The sequence below is a fragment of the Crinia signifera genome, chromosome 12, assembly GCF_055691185.1.
Source record: "Crinia signifera chromosome 12, ASM5569118v1, whole genome shotgun sequence".
NCBI lineage: Eukaryota > Metazoa > Chordata > Amphibia > Anura > Myobatrachidae > Crinia > Crinia signifera.
The window spans coordinates 17,329,521-17,349,192 of record NC_139228.1 but is presented as its reverse complement, the minus strand read 5'-3'; the positions used below and the strand labels follow the sequence as shown (position 1 = coordinate 17,349,192).

Genomic DNA, 19,672 nt, shown 5'->3' with positions numbered 1-19,672 from the left:
GTGTTAGAGGAAGGACAGTCGCCGCTGCGTATTCGCGTGTGTCCCGGTGCTCACTGGCCGCCGCCGCCTACACGTAAGTCTCCTCTCCAAATTTGAATACTTTTACTTATGAATGTCAGGAATTATGGAAGCTGTGCTATAGTATAAATAAATGATTATGATGGTGATAATTCTAAGGCAAGTAAAGTGGTATAAATTGCAACACTTCAAAGGACTTGATTCTAACACACTCTACACATTCTACAGACATGTATACAGATTATGCATTCTGTTTTGCTTGTTTATAAGTAACACTACAGGTTATATGTTATATATATTAAAAGGAGCACTTTACAATACTACTACAGGTTGAGTATCCCGTATCCAAAATGCTCGGGACCAGGAGAATTTTGGATAACGGATTATTCCGTTATTCGGAATATTTTAATATTTAAATTATGTATTTTGAAGTATCTTGCATGTATGCTGTATAAAAATATAAAATACACACAAATATATTTTATTACCACATAAAATACACTCAAATATATTTTATTTGTTCAAAAAACAAGGTTTCAAAATATGAAACAAAATTTGTGTACTATCTCAGATATTGAATTTGAATGCCAAGCAATCATTTTCTTGCACATATATAGTGCCAGTTACATATCATGTCACCAGTAGTGCTGTTATAAATGTCCCCAGTGAGTTTTTAGCAAAAAATATATTTTTTATTCACTTTCTGGAATGTATGGTTTTCGGAATAATTCGGATAACGGATACTCGGATACGGGATACTCAACCTGTATTACCACTCCTAACAACAAACATTCTTACTGCTCCTAGGTCTGCCACCATCTGAGCTTCCAGTAACCTGGGCCTCTCCAGTTTTATCATCTTTGTTCTTTTAATATTTTATTTAAGTAAACTGCTATCCTATGTTTAAATGTTAGTTCTATTATACCACTTTCACATCGCCGACACGTTTTAAAAACCGGTATTTTAAAACGGTAATTAAAACGGGTCAGAGCCTTAACATTGCCGCAGATTACCGTTTTAAATACCGGTTAAGTCTCATTCAACATAGCAGTGAAACCGTTTCAACCCGAACACGTTTCAAGCCAGAGTGTCAACATTGCCTGTCATTTTAAAGGGGAGCTTGTGTTGTTTGCCTGAAATACCGTTTCAGACACATTGTACACATTCACATTGCACAAAAAACGGCAAGGAACCGTGTAGGACTCTGCTTTTTACACGGTTCGAAATGCCAGTTAACTTTAAACGGTAAATCGGCTGTGGTGCATTCACAGTGCAGGCTTAAACGTTTTAAAAAGGGAAAAAAACGGCAATTTACCGTTTTAAAAGTGCGATGTGAAAGGGGTATTATTAACATAATATACTTGATGTATTAAAATATAAACAGACCGAGATTTTAATTTTGTTGTATGTAGGGGGGCCCCAAGCTGACCTTTCGCACCAGGGCCCATGAACCCTTAAGGCCCCCATACACTAGCCGATTTTGGTCCGATTTCGGCCAGATCAGTCGGGACTGGCCGAAATCGGACCAAAATCGGCTAGTTTTGATGTCCCCTCAGATCCAATGCGCGGTCCCGAGTTGGGACCTAGTGGGGCGGTGCGGCGGTGGAGGGAGCAGGGGGGGCTGGGGACGCTGCGGGGGACACAGGCGGCATAGAGCCGGGCAGGGGGAGCCGGCCGGGAGCTGTCAGTAATGAATAAAAAAAAAAAGCCTATACAATGAATGGGCGGCCTGTGATTGGCTGAGCGCTCTCTCAGCCAGTCAGCAATTGGCTGAGAGAGCGCTCAGCAGCCAATCACAGGCTGCCCATTCATTGTATGGGCTTTTTTTTTTTATTCATTACTGACAGCTCCCGGCCGGCTCCCCCTGCCCGGCTCTATGCCGCCTGTGTCCCCCACAGCGTCCCCTGCTCCCACCAGCAGCCCTGCTCGGTAGCCCCCCCCCCTGCTCCCCGGGTTTTTTACATGTGATAAATCGAGACGATTTATCACATGTAAAAAATGGCACATCAAGTGCCAATCTAATCAAGCTCCCCCGGGGAGCAGCAGGGGAAGTCGGGGGCGACTTGTCCTAAGGACAAGTCGCCCTAGTGTATGGGGGCCTTTAGCTACGCCCCTGGTGAGACCGTTTCATTGCTCTATGTGGATAAATAGCATTAGTTCTGTAAATCAGCTAAAAGGTTTTTTTTTATCTTCCGCATTTAAATAGCTCTCCTTCTGGCGATGGTATTATAATCATGTTAATTAGAACCCTATTAAAACATGTATGAATTAACCCACGCTAGCCAATAAAAGATTTCTCTTAACGTGGCCGTAGCCTGTTGCAGTATTCTCTGGCTACACAACAAATACTAGCCCCAGATGATTGTGACGGTTTTCATTATCACTGAAACAATGAGAAGGGCTAGGAAGAATGTTAAGCCTCTCCCTGGTAACAGTATGTATTGTAGAGACATTCGTCTCTGCCAGACCTTTTACTTAATACTTTGTCAGGTTATTTGAAGCATGACACGACTTTAGAGTGCAGAGACGAGTAAATGTAGATTGATTAACCCTGTTTATGGCTCATCAGTTGAGGCCACAGCATTCTATGTAGTCGATTTCATTATGGGCGAAATGCCAGTGGAGCACTGGCAAAACACCCTAAATTGCCCTTATCAGACCTGCATGCATTTTATATGGCAAGCTGAGTGCTTACTCCAATACAGAATGCCAGGGCTATGGACGCATATGTACTGTATAGCTGATGAACGCAGTGCATATCACTTGTACATTATCAAAGTATATCTGCGACATCAGCTTCGAGAACTTTCTAATCTAAAACACATGGTTGTATTTAAATCATAGTTGCCTCCCCTCCTGCAGTCTCAGGAGACTCCCTGAAATAACAGCAATCTCCCTCATTAGTCTAGCAATCTCCCTCATTTCACCTAGCCCACATTATACTGTTACACCATAGTTACCTCCCCTCTTGCATTCTCAGGAGAATCCCTGAAATAGCAACAATCTCCCTCTCTCCCTCATTAGTCTAGCAATCTCCCTCATGTCACCTAGCCCACATTACACTTACATCATAATTACCTACCCTCCTGCATTCTGCAGGAGACTCTCTGAAATAGCAGCAACCTCCCTCTCTTCCTCATCAGTCTAGCAATCTCCTTCATGTCACCTAGCCCACATTACACTGTTACATCATAGTTACTTCCCCTCCTGCATTCGCAGGAGAATCCCTAAAATAGCAGCAATCTCCCTCTCTCCCTCATTAGTCTAGCAATCTCCCTCATGTCACCTAGCCCCCATTACACTGTAACATTTTTGGGAAAAAAGGAATGAGAGACAGATACATTTACATTGAATCATCTGCACCATTTCCCAGCACTTTACCAAGTATACTATAGTCGCTCTTTGGGGCTCATCTACATTTGTATATAAGTCATTTTACAAGATTCCTCTCAGAAGTAGCCGTACACAGCCACGCTTCTAGGTGCCACATTCACAATCTCTTTTTTACAATCTCTCCATATATGGAACTAGACACGCCCTTTGGGTGTCGCACGACACGCCCCCTCAATGGGGCGCTTTGCAAAATATTATTACCAACTATAATCTCCTTAAAACCAATTTTCAAAAGTAGACAAGTATGATTTAAATGTAAATACATGTAAAAGTCGGTCAGTGTTTGGTTTGTGAAGCAGAAATGTCCAAACTTTAATGTAATAGTTAAAGCAGGGCTCGACAAATACCGGGCGCCAGGTCGCCACGGCGACCAGATTCTGCTTCCTGGCGACCAGATTTTTAGCAGGGAGGGAGGAAGCCGAATCTGGTCGTCGACCTCCCCCGTCCTGTCAGGCCAGCAGCAGCGCGAGCGCGGTCCCTGATCCACACCCCCCTCCCCGTGTTCGCAGCAGCGGCAGCAGAACACAGTTTTAAAATACTTGGTCCTGACTCCTGCCGCAGCCAATAGAAGTCCCCAGCGCCGCCGCTGCCTCATCCAATCAGGGAGGTCTGAGGCTGAGACCTCTGACCTTCCTTCCCTGCAGTGCGTCATCCTGCGCCGGGCACCGAGTCCCCGCAGAGCGCTACGCCTCCCGATTCTCCCGCTGTGTGGTTCAGCGAGGGAGACCGCGCTACTACCACTAACAGGGGTCTTTCCCCCAGCCCCGCTTCCGCACCTCTACTGGCAGCCACACCTCTGCTCTCCGGGGCACCACCGCTTCTTGCTGCTGGACAAGCCCGGATTCCAGCATGCAAAAGGTCATATTACCCCTGGGCAAAAGGGCATGTTTACCCCTGGGCACAAGGGCATGTTTACCCCTGGGCACAAGGGCATGTTTACCCCTGGGCACAAGGGCATGTTTACCCCTGGGCACAAGGGCATGTTTACCCCTGGGCACAATGGCATGTTTGCCCTGGCATCAAGCATGCAACCTGTAGCAATGAGCATGTAGGTAAGCGGCACTTATGTGACATTATATGTACTAAGCGTTACAGCGTGTGGTATTATATGTAATGGGCATGCCAGTGTTTTGTAGAATGTGTAATGGGCATGCCGGTGTTTTGTAGAATGTGTAATGGGCATTATGGCATGTGGAATAACATGTAATGGGTGTGTGACATGTGTAATAGGCATTGCATTGTAAAAAAAATATCCACGCCTTCGGCGCGCACTGCCCCTATTTTTAGTTTGTCTGGCTCCTACACTTTCATGCTGGCTCCTAGATTTAAAAAAAATTTGTCAAGCCCTGAGTTAAAGTAATATATATATATATATATATATATATATATATATATGCAGGAAAGATAGGCGGCACTCGTCAGATTTCATGAATAGATGCTTTTATTCACCTATCGTTACTATCCCTGAGGACGGGAGATAAGCTCCCGAAACATGTCGGTGAATAAAAGCATCTATTCATGAAATCTGACGAGTGCCGCCTATCTTTCCTGCATATACAAGAGACGTCCATCTCAAGGAAGGCACCGGAGTCTTTCACTTTACTCCTTGTTCAGGAAGCGAGTGCCGGGTGACTGGACGCTATATATATATATATATATATATATATACATATACATACACACATATATACATACATACATATACATAAAATACACTCACTGAATGCTGCCATTTATTTCTAAACGAGTAAAAAGCCCATCAAACTGACGGCTTCTGCAATGTACTTTATTTTGAGCGGTGACCGTTTTTAGCACTCAGACTCTCCACCCCACCCCACCCCCATTCTCTAACTGCTCCTACCTCCAGTCTCTGTCTTCACAGCTCCCTCTCTCCATATCCAGCAAGTTTGAAACAGTGTCCCTGCAAAAATTGCTGTCACTTTCTGTTATGACATATTTTAGCTCATAAATAAGTAATTTGGTCCAGCGTGTGGCCTGTAGTGGTCAGTGGCTGTACTTCACCTCATAGAGGTGAGTGATACATATATCACACATACACACACTAGTGAGTCCGCTCAAAGCAAATGCTTTGAGAGCTAATAAGGCAGCTAATTGTACATGATTGCCTCTGAGAGAGAAAGAGATGTAGTTTCACTTGCGAGCTGCCGTCGATTGTATAGCATCTGTACCCGCCATTGAAATAACAAACACCGCACATCCTCCTACACCACCGCTTGCCATCAGTCATAGTATTTTTCTGATATAGAATTATCAGGCTTTGGGGGTGCTAGGTACAGATTATATGTTCCCGAGAGCTGCCCCTTTCTGCAAAGTTTGGAGGGCTCTATCAGATGGCCCAATCACTGCAAACAATAGTAATTAGGATAAGCTGGGCAAGGAGATTTTAGCCCGGTCACCTCCCCAAATCGTCACGATCGCTGGAATTTGTCTCTGTGGGGGCAACCTTTGCCCCGGCTCCAGGAGGGTATGCAAGTATATAATAATGCATGTTGGCACCCATGGCTAATGCCTTCCTGAGATACCACAAGCTAGTAGGGGAGAGCAGTGGTACTTGTTACTCTGCAGTCAGGGATGGCTATTGTTTCCCCATATGCAGCAGTGATCGCCTCCACCAGTGGTGTAGCCTGGAGAAGTGGTTACGGTATACATGGTAGACAATGTCTAAGTCAGCAGTCACTAAGTTGACCACTAATGGTAGCCAGTAACATGGTCTACACCTAAGCCAGAAGGTCGTCATAAGCTTTAGGTCAACATAAATAAGGTCCACATACAGTTGTCACATTTTTTAGGTGCCTGTCGACATGGACACTGTATAAGGTTACCGCGTCCTTCAGGCATGGTACCTCGCTGCGCTCAGCATACTATTATATTCTCACTCTATGCCAACTTGGATAGTAAAGTATGAAAAATCACCATAAAAAAATACACAAAAAACACGTTGACCTTATTCATGTGTACCATATCCATGTCACCCTAAGTCACCATTGACAGAAGGTCAACTATTCTTAGGTGCCATCCTAGTTACTATTGACCATTAGTGATGGTCTACCTAGACCAGGGATGGGGAACCTTCGGCCCTCCGGCTGTTGTTGAACTACACATCCCATCATGCCCTGCAACAGTTTTACAATGGCCAAATTGCTAAACTGTTGTAGGGCATGCTGGGTTGTGTAGTTCAAAAACAGCTGGAGCGCCGAAGGTTTCCCATCCCTGACCTAGACATTGTCCACCCAGGGACCGCGTACCTGGATAAGTAGTCAGAAGTCATAAATGATGTAAAACCTCTAATTTCTACCAAATATTAGGTGTTTCTGCCCTTGATAAACCTTGTATATGTCTTTCTAATTCTGGGATAATCACAGTAACGAGCATATGGATGATTTCATTGAAGGCCCCTCCATTAAATGCTCTGCTTTGCCATTGACCTGCCATTGACCCGCCATTGACCACATGAGAAAGAGCAAATGTCTCTGAAGCTTATTGCATGAATCACAAAGTCTTCACCTCGCTCTAGAAAGTAGCATCATGTGAATAATGCGATCTGTGCTTTGCTGCAGGCTATACCTGTATCCTCCCTGTAACCCGGACTTTTCTTAAAGGCTCCAGGCCATTAACCACAGTGAAAGTGACTAGACCGGTTTTAGATGAATGCTGTGCCCAAGTGCACATCTTCCCTGTGTTTTACACAAGCCCTAATATACCAATTACAGGGGAAAGGTGACTGTTTATAGCGCAGCTCTTCTCCCCTAACAATTCCCTACTGTGACCTGCGGAGGAATGATTCTATTTATTTATTTACATATTAACAGTTTCTTATATAGCGCAGCAGATTCCGTAGTGCTTTACAATAGGAGACAGTGATACAACAAACTGGGTATTTACAGAGAGTCAAAGGTATGAGGGCCCTGCTCGCAAGCTTACAATCTATAGGGAAATAGGCATTGATACACAAGGATAGATATTCTTTATTGCATTAATTCTACCAGAATGCAAAGGTTCCTGGTGTGCTGTATGATACGGTGACCCACCAGTTTGGCCATGGGCCAGGAGGTTGGAAAATGTGAAAAAGAATAGAGTGGATATGTGTGGACTGTACGGTGGGGATGTGTTTAGATAGGAATGGTATATGAAGGTTAAGTGGCTGGTTCTGGAATTTGATAAGCTTGCCTGAAGAGGTGAGTTTTCAGGGAACGCTTGTAGGTTTGGAGACTGGAGGAGAGTCTTATTGTGTGTGGGAGGGCATTCCACAGAGTGGTGCAGCCCGAAGAAAGTCCTGCAATCATGAATGGGAGCTAGTAAGGAGTGTGGATGAGCGACGTAGATCTTGTGAGGAACGAAGAGGTCGGGTTGGAAGATATTTTGAGATAAGAGAAGAGATGTATGTTGGTGTAGTTTGGTTTATGGCTTTGTGTGTAAGTAAAATAATCTTGTATTGAATATGATAGAATACAGGTAACCAATGAATTGACTGACATCTGGCTAGGAAGATTAGCCTCGCAGCTGCATTCATGATGGACTGTAGTGGTGACAGTCTGTATTGGGGAAGGCCAATAAGGAGACTATTGCAATAATCAATTATCCATAACTGCTATTATGTTTAAGGCACTTTTACAAAATACACCTGGACTTTACATGAAAAAACAAACCAGCAGCAGTATATACTGTATGTAGTGTATATGGTGTCATATACCCCATTACCTGCAGTCTGGTTGGACAATCTATTCTCTAGAACCCCAAAGTACATCACAAACTCCATTCCGTATACACAATCATTGCACTGTGGCTACATTACTGCTGTTCATGGCTAGCAAGTGGGGTGGTAGACGCGGGGTATAATCAGTGCCAGATTAAGCCTCCGGGGGGCCTGGGGCACTTTAGACAGGGGGGCCCCCTTGCACATGTCATTACTGGCCGCAAACTGCATGGGGGAATATTACACTATCAAAAAACAGAGAAAAGGCAGTATAAACTTGGTCAATGGGTAACTGCAGGGGATATATATATATATATATATATATATATATATATATATATATATATATATATATATATATATACACACACATACATACATACATACATACATACATACACACATACATACATACACACATGAAAAGCCTGTGTTTGTTCCTCTGCACCTTACTCTGTAGTAGACCTCACAGTCCCAGTGCTGCCTCTGATTAAAAACCCTCCCATGACTAGGCTGCTGCTGCTGCTGCTGTTATCCATGGGCCTGAGAAGCATGTAATGAGCTCCACTAATCAGAGCTCAGCACAAACGTCTCAGCCTCTGCCCTCTGGTGCAAAGTGTCATGGGACTCAACTCCCAGTAATGCACTGCACACTTGGCTCCCAATGCTCAGCACCATTAATCATTGTCCCATTGGCAGATATGTGAAGTTGCAGCACTACCCCACTCCCATGCACAACAACTTTAGCTAAAAAAAAATAATATATTTTTTTTGGGGGGGAAATACATGCCAACCACAGGGGGCCCCTAGCTAGAGGGGGTCCCAGGGGCACCTTGTGCCCACATTATAATCCGGCCCTGGGTGTAATGGTGATCTTCACGAATACCCCTTTCACGCCACACAAATAACCCGGGTCTGACCCGGGTTGATGCTGGACCCACCCAGGTCACTGTGGTGTGAAAAGGCCATTACAACTCAAGTAAAAAGAAGGTACCTGGGTCGGATCAGGTTGCTGGGGAGTGTAAATGGGTAACCCGGGTAAAGCGATCTGGGTCCCATTCACACTATAGGAAGGAGGCTTCAAGCGCTGCCTCCTCCCCCGCTCCCATGATGCACCGTCACTTTGCCCCCTTTCTGATGTCAGCAACCCAGCTTATTGCAGGGTCAAGGTGGGGGCTAATCATCACAAATGCCGGGTCGCTCCCGGGACGGACCCATGTCCAAATCCTGGGTGTGAATCAGCATTTGCGATGTGAAAGGGGTATTACTGAGTTCAGGAGTTTTCCCGAACACTATTAGACATAGCACATTGTTGGTGGATCCGGGGGAACTACTGCTTCAATTATGTTTACTGAATCAGTAGTTCTGTTTTAGCAAACCTTCCAACATGACCCTCTCCGGGAGTGACACAATGCTCTGCTCCTGGGCTTCCCTGGCAATGTATGATTACCATCACCTGCAGTGAAACACCTTTCTTACATAGTTACCTCCCCTCCTGCATTCCGCCGGGATTCCATACCGAATCCCTGCAGGAGACTCTGAAATAACAGCTCTCTCCCTCATTAGTCTAGCAATCTCCCTCATGTCACCTAGCCCACATTACACTGGTACATTTTTGGGCAAAAAAGGAGTAATAGATACATTTACATTGAATCATCAGCACCATTTCCCAGCACTTTACCAAGTATTGTAGCTCTTACTAACAGCTTTGGGGCTCATCTACATTTGGATATAAGTCATTTTAGAAGATTCCCCTCAGATGTAGCAGTACACACCCACGCTTCTAGGTGCCACGCTCACAATCTCTTTTCACAATCTCTCCATATATGGAGCTAGACACGCCCTTTGGGTGGAGCATGACACGCCCCTTCAATGGGACACTTTGCAAAATTCTACTACCAACTATAATCTCCCAGAAACTAGTTATCAAAAGTAGGCAAGTATGCTTTCTTATCAATTATCCTGTTCAGCACAGGTGATGGTAATCATACATTATAAGGAAGTCCAGGAGCAGAGCATTGTGTCCCTCCTGGAGAGGGTCATGTTAGGAGATATGGTTTTATATAGTCATTTACAATTTCAATAAATATTAACTTCTAAAGCCTTACAAAGAAAAGAGGTATTGTTCTGTGCAGTTATTAGAAAGAAGAGGCCTCTCCTCTGGCCACCCCCACCCTGGGACCACATTTCCCACTTACTGACACAAGAGAGTGGCTAAGGCATGCTGGGTGTGACCACATTCATTTATTTTATTATTTATTTACAGATTTTCATATAGTGCCACAGATTCCATTGCGCTTTACAATTGGAAACAGAGATAAAACAAACTGGGTAACAGACCACATACTGTAGTAGTGGATCTCAGCTCTCTGTCTGCAGCACACAGATTCAGATGTGGTTGGAGTTGCTATCACTGCAGCAGTAGCACTTATATGATAATGCAGCAGGGGGTGTCACGACCCCTGCTTGCATTAGTACAAGGAAAAGATTGAGGCGACTTAAGGAGAGGAGAAGCTATCTGGCCGCTACCCGAAGTACCGATACGCCAGCCACTGACGTCATCAAGCCGCGTCCCGGCACCGAAGCCGCCACAGAAGATTCCATCCAGCGGACAGCATTGCGCTGAGGAATACCGCTGCGTCTGTAAGGTTAGGGCAAGTAGGGTCAGCGCAAGTATCTCTTCCTCTCCCACCCTATATCCTCCAAAAGGAGTGTAAACATTATTTTACTAACATATTTTATTTCCACAGGTGTCACTCGTAAAAATTCACTATAGCGCTCTCTTTTCACCCCCTAGTAATGTGAGCTGCATGGGGCCGTGCAAGCCTGCTGCCACAGATGCAAAAAAAAGGGCAGGAAATATCCCACCCCAACAATGTTTTAAGAGAAATAGGCCAAAGTCGTTCCATTTCTGCCCCAAAATGGCATCAGACTGTCAACCCATCACAGACCCATACAGCAAATGTGCAGCACAGATCGGCGAACGCAGAAAGTACCAGACATCGGTATTTCACATGCAACTGACACTTAATCAACCCACGGTGCAGACACCTTTCTCCGATGATCATGTTTTAATGATACTTTGGATTTATGGTGGTAGGTTACCTTGGAAACAGCTGCCACACGGCCGGAGTCAGACCTGATTGCACATGCAAAATCTTTGTCAAATGGACAAAATCATGCTGTAGATGTAACATGTGCAGAGAGAGAGTAACATTTGGATGAGTTATTTCGTTTCTGTGCAGGGTAAATACTGGCTGCTTTATTCTTACATTACAGTTTAGGGTACTTGTGGACAATCACGGCTCCCACGATGTGCATCGTACAGCAAAAAATCGCATTGCATGCGTTTTTTAACAGAAAAGCATCCAAATGCATTGACATTAGTATCAAACATGTTCAATGGCCCCCAAATGTCATTTTTGAGGCTGTACCACCCCCACTATTAACGCGAACCCGGAGCGTGGCGAGCGCAGTGAGCCCGCGAGGGGCGGCGGTACGCGTCCTACGACCTTTTGATACCCCCACTATCCACGTCGGCGTGGAGTTGAGAATAGAAAGTGTGGCGAGCGCAGCGAGCCCCGCGAGGGGACACTGATACCATCACAGGTATCCGCGTCCCCTCACGGGCTTCACAGGTGTCCGCTCGCCACGCTTCGGGCTCGGTGGCTCGCTGCGCTCGCCACACTTTCTATTCTCAACTCCACGCCGACGTGGATAGTGGGGGTATGAAAAGGTCATAGGACGCGTACCGCCGCCGCTCGCCACGCTTCGGGTTCGCGTTTATAGTGGGGGTGGTACAGCCTCAAAAATGACATTTGGGGGCCATTGAACATGTTTGATACTAATTTCAATGCATTTGGATGCTTTTCTGTTAAAAATCTCATGCGATTTTGTAAAAAAAACGTTAAAAACTGCAAAAATCGTATCCAATCGCATGCCACTATATATGGCATGCGATGGGAGCCGTGATACTCCACAAGTACCCAATTTAGATTTCAGCTTCAGCACACTGCACCCAAATCTAATTCTCTCTGCACATGTTACATCTGCCCCACCTGCAGTGCAGCATGGTTTTGCCCATTTGAGAAAGATTTTGCAATTGTGATACACTCTGAATCAGGACCATTGTTCGTACAAAGAATCTTCAGCAAACTGGGATCATCAGGAATTGGTTGTTATATACACAAGTTCATTAACTATGACTGCTCACCTACTGTATATTGACACTTTTGAGCCAATAGTTGCACTAGTAACTAGTTTTTTGTTGTTTCTTTTCCTTTTTTTTTTTCATCTTCCCTACCAAGTTTAACTTTTCAGCCAAGTTTTAGTGCTTGACCGTGACATCATTAAGCCCTGCCCCCAGAATGTAAAATAGCCTAATTCACGGATCTCCGTGGAGGGGGCGGGGCTAAAATTACACGATTGTGACATTTTAGCTCCACCCCCTCCTCTGAGACCCGCGGATTGCGGCATTTAAATGCCGCAATTGGGGGGCGCAGTGGGGGTCCCCCTGAATCCGGGAGGGTTGCCTACCTTTCCGGGGGACCTGATTTTCGGGAGACTCCCGGCCATTCCGGGAGGGTAGGCAACCCTGGCTTAAAAGCACATGCAATCCCAAGTGATCTGACGTGCAGAACGTAATGCTGGGTACACACCAGCTCGATGCTTCTCGTGAGTGGATCGTCACAGAAACGTATGACCCGCTCACGAGCTGACGGAGCCGCCGACCGGCACAGAAAAGGCACCTGATGTGATTGCGACCCGCACCCACTACAATGGTCGTTTCTGCAGGTAGGATCTCAGAAAAGACCTAACGACCCTCGGGGCTGCGCATCGGATCGGGATCAACGCAAAACGGCAGCGAAATGGCCCAAAACATGGCCAATTTACATAAAATCGGTCGAGTTTGTATCTAAATTGGCTAATTTTGGGCCAAATCGTCCTGGTGTGTACCCCACATCAGATCAGAAGACCAATCCTCCAATCCCCCGGGGCCGGCATTGATTGCTTGATTGTGTGAACACAATCTGCATACAATCCATTGAGATTGTATGATTGGGTGCAGCGTCTTTCAGGTGTATGGGGGCCTCTAGTCACAATATGTTTCCATTTTTGTTTTACTGTATGTGGGCACACAGAAGCAAGCAATGGTAGCAAGTATTGACACTTAAAAAGTGATTATTCCCCTTTAATCTTGCATTTGACTTGATTTGGTAGAATATAAATGTGTTCTATATTGTCAGCAGCTTGTATTCCCAACAGCATTGTAAAAGGTATATTTATATTTCTCTTCTTCTTTTTACTCAGATTGGAGCGGCTGGTCGATGTGCTACGGAAAAAGGTTGGAATTGGATCTGTCCGTACGGTGATATGAATCACGTCTGGTTGCACACTGGTATCAACCGAAGCTCATAAGAGGATGTGACGCTGTGCCTAGGGACATACCAAAACGGATATGGATTTATAAGTTGCCTTCCATCATGTGATTACATAGGAAATGTCTCCCGACCTGGGCTTCTAAGCCACGCATTCTTCTAACACTTTGCACCTTTCAGACCATTTCCCGTGCAAGGTCCATAAACTATGCAGACTTGTCTGGTTACCAGACCGCCCAAATAAAGATGGTCATTTATGTATCGGTAGATCAGGGATCCTCAAACTATTTTGCTCCGGGACCCCATTAGACAATAAAAATAATTACGGTACCCCAGCAAGTTACTGCAGAAGGTCATCACATGTGTAGTCAGCAGCCAGCACATACATGGCAGCATTGTGGAGGCACAGAGTGATGGGAGGAGTCTAATATACCATAACCCATCACATCACATGTGTAGTCAGCAGACAGCACATACATGGCAGCATTGTGGAGGCACAGAGTGATGGGAGGAGTCTAATATACCATAACCCATCACATCACATGTGTAGTCAGCAGCCAGCACATACATGGCAGCATTGTGGAGGCACAGACTGATGGGAGGAGTCTAATATACCATAACCCATCACATCACATGTGTAGTCAGCAGCCAGCACATACATGGCAGCATTGTGGAGGCACAGAATGATGGGAGGAGTCTAACATAACAGACAATTCAACAGATATTTCAGACTCCTTGAATCATTGACTGAGATTAGAGAAGTCATCAGCCTGATGGTCAGCAACATGGAGACGCAACCCCATGCTGAGAAGGTTGGGACCCACTTTGGGGTCAGAACCCACAGTTTGAGAACCGCTGACTTAGATGACTGGTTTAACAATTACAATTTTTTCCATTAATGAGCACAGTCCTATATTCAATTTCCAAAGTATTCTTGATATTCTGATGATTTGAAAATTTTTTTGCCAGGTTCAATGGCTTACTAATACCCCTTTCACATCGGCCACTCAGCATTTTTAAATGCCGGGTCATTTTGCCGGGTGTAGCTGGACCCAATTCACATCGGGTTAAATCTCTTCCACCCGGTAATTTGCTGGAAAATCGGTGGTGTGAAAGGGTGAACACGGGTCTTAAATCCCAGCACTCCAACCCTGGTCAAGAGCAGGGTCGGAGTGCTGGGATTTAAGACCTGTGTTAACCCTTTCACACCACCGAAAAAAACCTGCGTTTTTCAGCAAATTACCGCGTGGAAAAGCTTTAACTCTGTAATTTGATTCTTGGTGTGAAAGGGGTAATAAATGTCCGGTACTTGTTTCCTAGAAGGGCGCCCACGATTTTGATCTTAGGCATCGCAAGGAAAAATATTGCGATTTTACATAGGGAACAATGTTAAATGGCCCAATTGACCCGATTTCACATAGGGAACAATGTTAAATGACCCCAAATACCCACCCTGAGGTGTGAAATGGCCCCCCAATTGTTAATGCCACCCCACGATCAACGTCAATCCGAAGCGTGGCGAGCACAGCGGTACGCGTCCTCCGACCTTTTCATACCCCCACTATCCACGTCGGCGTGGAGTTGAGAATAAAAAGTGTGGCGAGCGCAGTGAGCCACCGCGCCCGAAGCGTGGCGAGCCCCGTGAGGGGACACGGAACACGCTCCCAAAGCGTGGCGAGCGGACACGGATTACTTAACATGTATTCCGTGTCCCCTCGCGGGGCTCGCCACGCTTCGGGCTCGTATTCCGCGTCCCCTCGTCACACTTTCTATTCTCAACTCCACGCCGACGTGGATAATGGGGGTATGAAAAGGCCGGAGGACGCGTACCGCCGATTTACATTTTACCATGCATTTCTATGTAAAATCGCGGCCATCGCATCGGTCGCATAGCATGCCATTATAATGCCGCCCTTCTAGGAAACAAGTACCAAATGTCCTTATAATTTAAACATAGTGTGGTTGATGTCTGTAACTGCCATGTAAGACTGCAGCAGCTAAGTATTACACAAATCAGGTATATTAGTGATTTGTGCTGTCACTGCTTCAGTGGACTTCCTGCTAAAGAGGTGGAGCCAAGCTGCCCACATGTCCTCTAATGCAGTACCCTGCCACAGTAGGGATGGCCATCTTTGCCTTTGCCATTGATAGTTGCCATCGTTGGCAAAAGTGCAACTGGCCATCGATAGTAAATAACTATTAAATTGATGACCATCGATGTTTTGTATATCGATGGTCAACCATTTTCTGTGATTAAGTGGCCTGTGGGCCAATCAAAATGCGGGGACGGGGCTTCGCGGGTGTCGGGGGCGGAGCTATGCTCCGTGTCCTGGGACTTTAGGGAAAAGCAATAACGAAACGGTTTGTTTAAGCTTTACATCGATGGTGGGAAACCATCTGGTTTCGACCATCGATGGCAAAACTATTCGACATCGGCCATAAACCCATGAAGATTTCTATATGGCCATCCCTATGCCACAGGCATCTATGGATAGGGCCAGAGATTCAACATATCATATGGCCACACCCACAAGCTCCATGTACATTCCCTCCTTATGCTGAGGTCCAATTAACCTCATGCAGTGGCATAACAATAGCCCCGCGGTAGCGGGGAGGTGCTGTGTAAGTGCAGGTGCCGGGGGGATGCGGGAATATTGTAACGCCGCCGCCTCAGACCCGCAGTTACTTGTTATTCATTGCGGTCCCGGCTCCCCTCCTGGCTTCTTTCTGATGTTATGGAGACAGACCATCATAAAATGTCCGCCCCCATATAGCAGACTGTTCTCTGAAACTGTCTGCTGTATGGGGGCGGACATTTTGTGATGGTCCATTTTTCATAGCAGAAGCCAGGAGGGGAGCTGGGACTGCACCGATGACAAGATCTGCGGGTCCCTGCAACTGTCGGAGAGGTAAGGCACGGGGGGGGGATGTGCAGCCGGGGGGAGCTGCCAAATTATCGGCAGGGGGCGCATAGACTATAGTTACGCCACTGACCTCATGGTGGCCCTTCTCGCAAATAGCCACCATGTAAATGATAAAACCAATTCCTTTAGCTGTGCCTTGACCCCCCCCCCCCCGATATACTGCCATGATTCATAGCTGTTATTTTAAAGAAGTCAATATTTGAACATATTTTGAACTGTGAAATTGTAGGCAATGCGTCATTTCAAGGCTTGTGTGAAGGATAACGTATAACCAACCATTCACAACTAAGCTCTCCTCTTGGTAAACTGTAGCTGTCTAACCATGTAACATTGATGAACTATAAAGAATTATATTTATTAGTCTTACAGTAAATACTGCAATTTTCTTACTGCCATGGTCTGTGGGTTTAGGGATATTGATGTGTATCGTCAGATTTTTTTTGTGTATTACATTAAACAAAGTTAATTTGATTTATAACAAAATAAAATTAAAAACAACGACTTGATTTCTTCCATTAGCTGTTGCAGTAGAGAATACACACATGCATTTACTGGATTGATGGATTTTACAGGGAACTGACTAAACTGCTTTCATATTGCAACCCTGCTTTCAACCCGTTTTTGTAAACGTTTCATAAAACGGGTCAAAAGCCAGTTAAACCCCTTTCACATTGCATGTTGTAACCAGTATATTACTGTTTCAATACCGTTACGGCTTCTTTGCAATAAAACTCCGTTGTGCACTTCCTGCTTGTGGGCGGTGACAACATGCAGGGAGACAACCAATGACCCTTGTGCAGATTATCATGTGTAGTTCAAACCGGTTCTGGGCCGTTCAGACTGCAGGAAAAACAGCTCAGAACCGTGTAGGATCCTTCTTTTGAAACGTTTTGAAATACCAATATTCTCTAACCGGTAAATTGATGGGGAGCTTTAACACTGCAGCTGGTACCGTTGTAAAATGCTAAAAAGTGGCAATATACCGGCTTACAGCTGCGATGTGAAAGGAGTATTAAGGCCCCCCATACACTAGTGTGACTTCTCTGAGCAGAGATCCCCCTTTAAACCACCAGGGCACATGCAATATATCGTATGCAGTCCTTTCACATACCCCTGACAAAAACTGGAAAGGCTCCAGTTGAAATAGCTGTCGGGTCAGCCGCTGTACTTAAGATGTACTTAATTGTTACTATGCTGTAATCGCAATACAATTCAATTCAGCTAAACTGAGTGCTGGTTCATTTCTTTCCCTAACCAAGGGTAGGTAAGTGTGCTTATTATTATATGTCTGGACCCTCACCACCATCTTTACTCCCAGCGGGTGCCGTCTTCTATACCCACTGTCCTATCGCAAACGAACCCAGCCAAGCCTGCCTGGCTCGAGTGCAATCCAACAAATTGCTTCTGCAGCTGGGGTGACTGGCAGGCTACGGTGCGAGGCCCATGGGAACATGCATTGCATCGGAACTACTGTCAATTACATTCGAATTGGACACTTTTCATGAGCTTGATTGCCACAAATCACATGAAGAGAGCCCAAATCGCATGTAAATTGCCTAGTATATGGCCTGCTTTAAGCTTGGCATTTGTCCATCTCAAATGCAACCTCACTAATAACATCTTCCATTTAGGCATTTGGATAAATCTATGAATTTATAAAGCTGACGAGTGATAGAAATGATGTCATCACGTTGGAATGTACTGGCAGTTGGTATGAACTCTTCTGTTATTTCCCATACTATTATTTCCCAGACACTCCTGAAAAATCAACCAATCGCACATAATTATCCACAACCAAAAATATACCGTATAACCGTAAGAAAGGAGGAAAAAAAGGCACACAGTACACACACAAAAGAAAAAAAAATAATAAATAACAAAACACAATGTGATAAAATTTGAGAATGTGCCACAAAGTAGCACAATCGTAAAGATGAAAAGAAAAACGGTATCTCTAAAGGGGCCTACACACGGGGAGATTCGATGAGCGTTCTGTAAGGGCCAGTGTTCTCAGGTGCGGTAGCGACGTGTGGGTCCCTGCTTCGATAACGCATTGACCCCTATACACGGAGCGATGTAGGGGCATTTTCTAAGTGATCTAGTTAGATTCCTTAGAACAGGGGTCCTCAAACTGTTTCGCTCTGGGATCAGACAATAAAAATAATGACAGGACCCCAGCAAGTTACTGCAGAAGGCCATCACATCACATGCGTAGTCAGCAGACACCACATACATGGCAGCATTGTGGGGGCACAGACAATTCAACATATTTATCAGACTTCTTGAATCACTGACTGAGATTAGAGAAGTCATCAGCCTGATGGTTAGCAACATGGAGTCACAACCCCAAGCTTAGAAGGTCGGGCCCACTTTGGGGTCAGGACCCACAATTTGAGAACCTCAGCCTTAGAAAATGCCCTGAACTTGTCCCGTGTGTAGGTCCCATAAGGATACTATACTATATAATAAAGTCAAGTGCTGATAGAAAGAGATACAAAGGGGGGGGGGGGGTAAGCGGCACCCCCACCCCTAATCTTGCTGGCTTGAGGACAAAGGGGGAGTGGTCACTACACAGTAGAAAGAGAGCGAGAGAAAATTACACCCATGCTGTGCCCGGAACAACATCTGGTACTTAATAAAAACAAATGTGCTACTTATCATGGCCATTTTCATATATACTATATATTCTGTTTAATTGCTAAATTACTTCTGGAGAATTTTGTACTTGTTCCAAACTACAACTCTGCTATATGTGTATGCCGTTACACATACTGTATGTATAAACCGCCCTTTATGCTTCATTACATTTCCCAGCCATACACGTTGTTACCAGAATGGTACTGTGAGTCTGGGGACAATACTGAGCTCTGTTCTCTGACCTGAGTCTGCAGTCTGTTCTAGTAGAAGGTTTTGAAATTCCTCCACCAATAAAAGCCCTTAAGAAGCTTTTTAAGTGTGCAAACAACTCTTTTAGGTTGCTCATTGTCCTTGTTTTTTAGTTGGGTGTGTGAGGTGTTGACCTTTTATATTATCTTTTCTCCTAAACCCTTCATATACTTAGGAGATTTATGACTCCTTAAGTTGTGACCTTAACCCCCTAACCTTCTGATACCTGGATTACCTGTATCCCAGATACCAGTCTATAGGGAACACCTGACCATTAGACTGCCACAAAGAAGCTGCTTCCCAGTCATCTACTATGAGGTACAAGGACAGCAGTGTCCTTCAGGCTCAGATTTAGTGAG

General features: G+C 45.1%; 1 protein-coding gene across 1 annotated transcript in view; it reads left to right on the top strand.

Annotated features, from left to right (window-relative positions):
- Positions 1–15,113, top strand: part of MIPOL1 (mirror-image polydactyly 1) — a 308,085-nt gene extending 292,972 nt beyond the window's left edge. Inside the window, exon 11 of the mRNA XM_083166788.1 lies at positions 13,436–15,113. Coding sequence (XP_083022914.1) covers positions 13,436–13,502 — 67 coding nt within the window. The 3' untranslated portion in view covers positions 13,503–15,113. The remainder of the gene's footprint in view (positions 1–13,435) is intronic.
- The last annotated feature ends 4,559 nt before the right edge of the window (positions 15,114–19,672 follow it).